Raw genomic sequence first — 7,500 nt, 5'->3', positions numbered from 1 at the left:
TACATCACTCCATCACTGTATCACTCCATCACATCACCATATCACTCCACCACTTGTTAATATATAAATCATGCCATTAGTTATTTTGCTCAATCACTTCTTTACCAGTTCATTTACATCACCCAATCACTCCATCACTCATTCTTTTTCATCACTTCATTCATATTAATGCCCAATTTAGTTTTTTAAAGATGCACAGAGCTTCTGAGATGCAAAAAGAAGACTTATTACGGTTCTCCACAGAGCATCAGAGCTTCCCAATAAAAACTCATCCAGGTTCTCCATCTCCAGAGAGCCACAGAGCTTCAGATGTGAGCAATGAGTGTTTGTACGATATAGAGAAGAGACCTGATTTAGAGATGGTTAGAGGAGATTCTGGGAACCTGGAGACACAGGAGGGAACCTTCTCAGCAGGAACCTAATAAGGATATCAGATCAGGGTCTTCAGTGGAACTGCTGTGTCCCTCAGAGAAACCGTAAATCACATATCTAACCACTCGTGCTGGAGCACAGTGGGGTTAAAGAGTTAACCATGATGCATGTGTGTGTGTGTGTGTGTGTGTGTGTGTGTGTGTGTGTGTGTGTGTGTGTGTGTGTGTGTGTGTGTGTGTGTGTGTGTGTGTGTGTGAGATGGAGCTACCTGTTTTGTTAGAGATCCAGATCAGAGACTCAGACCATGTGCCACTGGAGTTTCCCAAAGCCAGGTTCAGCGGGATCTGCCACTGCAACCTGATACACACCATAACACACACACACACACACACACACACACACACACACACACACACACACACACACACACATGAACAGAAGGAAAGAATGAATACAAAGTAAAAAAGACCTATTTTTATTCAGAAAGCTATAACGGAGGGAAAAGAAAAAAAATTTTGTATGTTGGAGCTCCAAACACACACACACACACACACACACACACACACACACACACACACACACACACACACACACACACACACACACACACACACACACACACACACACACAGCATTAATCAAACACTCGTGTTCTGCTGTCTGCCACCACACATTCTCTGCAAAACAAAGAGCCGGCGCTGAGTCATCAACATCGTTAGCGCAGAATAATAAAAACCCTGCAGCTATGTGTCCTTTGTCCTCCTGCGATCAGACCACCCTGTGTGTGTGTGTGTGTGTGTGTGTGTGTGTGTGTGTGTGTGTGTGTCTGAGAGACGCTGGAGATCTTTCATGGGGCCATCTTAATGGACCTTACCAACTCATTGAGCCATTTCTCCACCTTCTGTGATTCCTTCTTCAGCTTTTCCAGCTTCTCAACCATCTCCATAATGTTCCTGTTTTATCATTTTTATCTTCTAGTGATGCATGGGAGAACAATAATAGATGTTGGAGTTTGGTTTCACTATGTAAATTCTATAATCAGGCTTCACCATGTACCCTCTCCAAATGGCCTTCACTATGTACAGTACCTTCTCCATCTGGGCTTCCCCATATACTTCTCTAACCAGGCTTCACTATGTACCATCTGTAATTAAGCTTGTGCACCACGCACCTTCTCCAACTGGCCTTCACCATGTACCTTCTCTAATCAGGCTTCACCATGCACCTTCTCCAACCAGCCTTCACCATGTACCTTCTCTACTCAGGCTTCACCATGCACTTTCTTCAACTGGCTTCACCATGTACCTTCAGTAAACAGGTTTCACCATATACCGTCACTTCACCATGCACCATCACTTCACCATATCCCTTCTCGTATCGAGCTTCACCATGCACCTTCTCCAACTGGCCATGTACCTTCTCTAATCAGGCTTCACCATGCACCTTCTTCAACTGTCTTCACCAGGGGTTTCTCGCAAGCTCTTATGGTTATCCTGTGTCCAACAGAATGCTAGTGTAGTTATGCAACTCTGAATAAAATCCAGCACCGATCCAACAGGAATTCAGCAAGATCTCGGCAAGAAGCTTCTGATGCATCTGATACTACGTCACGCCTTTACTTCCTGACATTGTGCGAGGTATCCGGATGCTCCTCGCCACTCCTGGTGTGCGAAAACACAACCCCACAGTTACGCATGTAGCCTACCTGGTTTCATCATCTGTTCACGAAAGAACCTCCAGAAGATTTACTCTTACTCTCTCTCTGAGTTCCTCCCTGTTTCTCTCTCTAACAGAAGAGTTCGGAGGATAATGAGGTCCTCAGGGAGGCTGCGGAAGATCCTGCATGACCACCCGGACCACCTGAAGACACTTGGGGTATATTTATAAAGCTCCTGGTACCTCGAGCTGCTCAGGAACTCACCGTGAATGAGAAGAACCCGAGACAAACTACATTACGATGCAATTTTGTCCAGTATGAATGAGCAATTCTCCCTTATTACTCTCCTATTAGTGTGTGTGTGTGTGTGTGTGTGTGTTTGTGGGTTCAATAATCACACAATGATTGTACACTTGTTCAGGCTGAATTCCTGGTTGGAGCGAGCAGAAAAAGCCGAAAGCCTCAGCAGCAGCACCTTCAGAGGTGAGAGACAGGAAAAGAAAAGTCAAACTTGGACAAGTCTGAGGAGAAATTGCTAATGATGAAAGAAAATACAGGAACAGACTGTGTGTGTGTGTGTGTGTGTGTGTGTGTGTGTGTGTGTGTGTGTGTGTGTGTGTGTGTGTGTGTGTGTGTGTGTGTGAATCTGGTTCCTCAGGACAGTTCAGCAGACACATTGCATCAACTTGTTCCTGGGTTCCCGGAGGGTGGGGTGGGGGGGGTGGGAGGGTGGGATTTGGATGAGGGAAGTCAGATACATCATAATCATAAGATGAGATCCAACTTCGCTCACTAGTACACCCGAGCAGTTGAGAGGTAAAGTGGTGATCATTGATACAAGTGTGACTGGAATCCACAACCTTCTGGTCAGCAGGACTGTAAGAAAAGACACATAAGGAGATGAGATCCAGGACCACATAAGACAAGATCCAGCACTGCAAGAGATGAGATCCAGCAGGGTATGAGACAAGATCCAACACAGTGAGGGACAAGATCCAGCACAGCAAGAGATGAGATCCAGCACACTGAGAGAGAGCACAGAGAGAACTTAACTTTAAGACAGCGAGAGATAAGATCCATAACAAGAAGAGCCAAGATCAAGGACAGACAAATTCCAGGAGAGCCATGAGAGAAACATCACATGAGAGCCACGGTAGAACCATCACAGGGGAGCAATGAGAGAACTATCACAGAAGAGCTATGTGAGAACCATCACAGGGGACAATTAGAGAAATATCTTAAGAGGCTCATTAGAAAACCATTACAGGAGAGCATTGAGAGAACCATCACAGGAGAGCCACAAGAAAACCATCACAGGAGCGCCATGAGAGAACCATCACAGGAGAGCCACAAGAAAACCATCACAGGAGAGCCACAAGAGAACCATCACAGGAGAGCCATGAGAAAAGCATTACAGCATCACTCCAACCTCAGAAGGGGAAAATATTCAATGCAGGATGCCACAATCTCCACTGGCCTTCATCCTCTGAGTGAACTGCAATTGTGATAAGGCATTTTTATATTAGAGTCACACACACACACACACACACACACACACACACACACACACACACACACACACACACACACACACACACACACACACACACACACACACACACAGACACACACACACACACACACACACTCCATCACATTACCATTCCGGTGTGCTGCAGTCTGCTGCTAGCATTTGAGCTTAAATAAGACCTAAAGACTTTTTGAGGAGCTCCTGAATTATTCATGAGACCATTAATAAGGGCTAAAGCTAACGCTAATGTGTCTGCAGCAGCAGTAGGTCCATTCCTCCTCCCACACACACACACACACACACACACACACACACACACACACACACACACACACACACACACACACACACACACTGCAGGATTCCAGAGGTCATCTAAAGGGAACTTGGAAACCACCCAGAACTCATGGATGCTGAGGCAGATTTCACATGAAGAGATTAAACATACCTGAGATGATTTGAAGAAGGTTTCACTAAGAAACCAGGATGGTACTTATGGTCTGATACTGTACACTAATCGCACTGGTACCTCTTGTTGAAGAGCTGATGGTGGTGGATCTTGGCGTCCTTGTTGTACAGGAAGTGCTCCTGGCTGATGGTGAGTGTGTTCTCCAGGCTCTGGTTCCTGGTGATGGTGACCACAGGGTAGCCCATCTGCAGAGTCCAGCCATCCATCACCTCCTTTATGTTGAGGTCCTTCCCTTCCATCCGCATGGCCTGGACACAAAACAAGACACAGTGAGCGCTGATGTTCCCATATTAACCTTCTGATCCTAATTGGGATCACATTTAACTTATCTCCACACACACACACACACACACACACACACACACACACACACACACACACACACACACACACACACACACACACACCTTCACACCTGTTATCACTAATGCTCCTCACATGAAGATACGAGAACCTCAGAGACTAAATGCAGGTGGAGATGTTCTCCACAGTAACAAGTCACACAGAACTCAATGGTAGTGTTAACGCTCAGTGATACTGAACATCTGCTCCTCTTCTCGCCCACGTAAACGTTGGCTGATGGAGGATCATTAGCTGCTCCTGGTGCTTCCTGTTTCCTCAAACAGAATGACTCGAGTGAAGGTCACATGATGCCTAGAGAGAAACGACTCACAGCGGTGAAGCAGGAGACACGTCTGAGGAAACAGTTACAGGACGAGGATTTCATAAAGTTCATGTGGCTCACATCAATCACCCAGCAGTCGACCCAGTGGTACAGATGTGACAGATGTGATAGAACAGGAAGTGTGTGGAGGCTCTGCTGTAATAACGTCAATGCAGCAGGAATTCAAGATCACCCCGAGTCTCTCAGATTAGAGATGAACCTGCAGCTGTCTGATCTGTCTACATGTCCCGCTGTGGTTAATGTGGTGAGGGACATCTGCTGATCTTCTCGCACACAAACAGAGAGAGAAAATGAGTGGAGCAGATCCACCTGAACCTGAAGATGAATATGACGTGTTAAAGCTTGGATATGTTGAATCTTTTTATGTTGAAGCTGGACATGTTAAAGGTGGACATCTCAAAGCTTTGATATGTTGAAAGTGAACATGTTAAAATAGACTGGACGTGTTGAAGCTGGACGTGTTGAAGTTTGGACAGTGAAAGTTTGGACACCAAGAACTGGAGATGCTGGAGATAAACGCTGAGACTCTGACTCTGCGCTTCATGAGAATCGAACTCTGAATCACCGATTCATTAGAACTGACTCTAAATCGACTCTGACTCAGGGATTTATGTGAATCAGTCTCGAGTCCTGTGAGGGAAATTAGAGGTGAAACTGCAGCTGTCTGTTCCGTCACCGTGTCCCACTGTGTTTAATGTAGTGAGTAGCAGCTGCTGATCTTCTCTCAGACAGACGGAGAGGAACAGCAGCTCCACCTCAACACTGATCAGAGTCACAGCTCCACCTCAACATTGATCTGAGTCACAGCTCCACCTCAACACTGATCTGAGTCACAGCTCCACCTCAACACTGATCTGAGTCACATCTCCACCTCAACACTGATCTGAATCACATCTCCACCTCAACACTGATCTGAATCACATCTCCACCTCAACACTGATCTGAGTCACATCTCCACCTCAACACTGATCTGAGTCACATCTCCACCTCAACACTGATCTGAGTCACAGCTGATGATGATGAGGATGATGGTAATGACAATGATGATGGTAAAAGTGATAATGAGAATGATCGTGATGTTGGTAATCACAATAATAATGATGATGATGATGATGATGATGATGATGATGATGATGATCGTGGTGGTGATGACGATGATGGTGATAATCGTTATGATAGAGATGATGATGGACCTAGTGATAATGATGACGATGGTGATGATGATGGAACTAGTGATAATGATGATAGTCAGAGGTCGCAAAAGTACACACATCCATTACTTAAGTAGAAGTACAGATACTCATGTTTTAAAATACTCGGGGAAAAGTTGAAGTACTGATTATACCTTTTTACTTAAGTGAAAGTAAAGAAGTCTTGGCTCCGACATGTACTACAGTAAAAAGTAGTTATTACTTCTACCTGTTTTAGCTGTTAACTGGACCTCACATCATATTAATATTAGATAGATAGATAGATAGATAGATAGATAGATAGATAGATAGATAGATAGATAGATAGATAGATAGATAGATAGATAGATAGATAGATAGATAGATAGATAGGCGTAAATTTCATTTAACAGTAGGGGGGACAATAAATATAAAATGTCTCATGAGCAATTTTTGAAGGGGGACACAAATAATACAGTCAAATTGTACTGATAAAGACACAGTGTCCCCACAGTGAAACACTTTGCTTTTATTATTGTAGCATGCCGACGGCGTCATTATGGTTATTTTAAGTTTAAGTTTTTCTCAGGTTCAATGACAAAGCAAAACAAGGAATTTAAAAAAAGTTTAACATTTTATTTAAAATTAATTTAGACACGGATGTAGCACAGTGCTCATTTAGTAAATTAGCAGATTCATGGAAAATTACATCCATAATCAGCATTTTTGCCGCAATTAATTTATGAATGAGTCTGCATCAACTACATTAAAGAGAATCGCTTTATTTAAAGTGAATAAAATCCCCTAGTTAATGGAGCTGAATATTAATTGAGCCGCAGTCACACACCTGACTCGTGTGTGTAGAGTAGGTGAGATGAACACACACCAGACTCGTGTGTGTAGAGTAGGTGAGATGAACACACACCTGACTCGTGTGTGTAGAGCAGGTGAGATGAACACACACCAGACTCGTGTGTGTAGAGTAGGTGAGATGAACACACACCAGACTCGTGTGTGTAGAGTAGGTGAGATGAACACACACCAGACTCGTGTGTGTAGAGTAGGTGAGATGAACACACACCTGACTCGTGTGTGTAGAGTAGGTGAGATGAACGCACACCTGACTCGTGTGTGTAGAGCAGGTGAGATGAACGCACACCTGACTCGTGTGTGTAGAGTAGGTGAGATGAACGCACACCTGACTCGTGTGTGTAGAGCAGGTGAGATGAACACACACCTGACTCGTGTGTGTAGAGAAGGTGAGATGAACGCACACCTGACTCGTGTGTGTAGAGCAGGTGAGATGAACGCACACCTGACTCGTGTGTGTAGAGAAGGTGAGATGAACGCACACCTGACTCGTGTGTGTAGAGAAGGTGAGATGAACGCACACCTGACTCGTGTGTGTAGAGAAGGTGAGATGAACGCACACCTGACTCGTGTGTGTAGAGAAGGTGAGATGAACGCACACCTGACTCGTGTGTGTAGAGAAGGTGAGATGAACGCACACCTGACTCGTGTGTGTAGAGAAGGTGAGATGAACGCACACCTGACTCGTGTGTGTAGAGAAGGTGAGATGAACACACCTGACTCGTGTGTGTAGAGTAGGTGAGATGA

The 7,500-nt window shown here is 44.7% G+C and overlaps 1 protein-coding gene across 2 annotated transcripts in view; it reads right to left on the bottom strand.

Moving 5' to 3' along the window:
* LOC310718866 (thyrotropin-releasing hormone-degrading ectoenzyme-like) overlaps positions 1-7,500 on the bottom strand; it is a 51,000-nt gene that overhangs the window by 11,522 nt on the left and 31,978 nt on the right. For both annotated transcript variants that reach the window (XM_083527941.1, XM_083527940.1), the window contains 2 exons: positions 4,090-4,277; positions 641-729 (listed from right to left, as the gene is read on the bottom strand). In XM_083527941.1, the coding sequence (XP_083384067.1) occupies positions 641-729; positions 4,090-4,277 (277 nt within the window). The remainder of the gene's footprint in view (positions 1-640; positions 730-4,089; positions 4,278-7,500) is intronic.

Source organism: Silurus aristotelis (assembly GCF_946808225.1).
Source record: "Silurus aristotelis genome assembly, chromosome: 24".
Classification (NCBI taxonomy): domain Eukaryota; kingdom Metazoa; phylum Chordata; class Actinopteri; order Siluriformes; family Siluridae; genus Silurus; species Silurus aristotelis.
The sequence above is the reverse complement of the archived record's forward strand: the minus strand, read 5'-3'. Positions and strand labels throughout refer to the sequence as shown.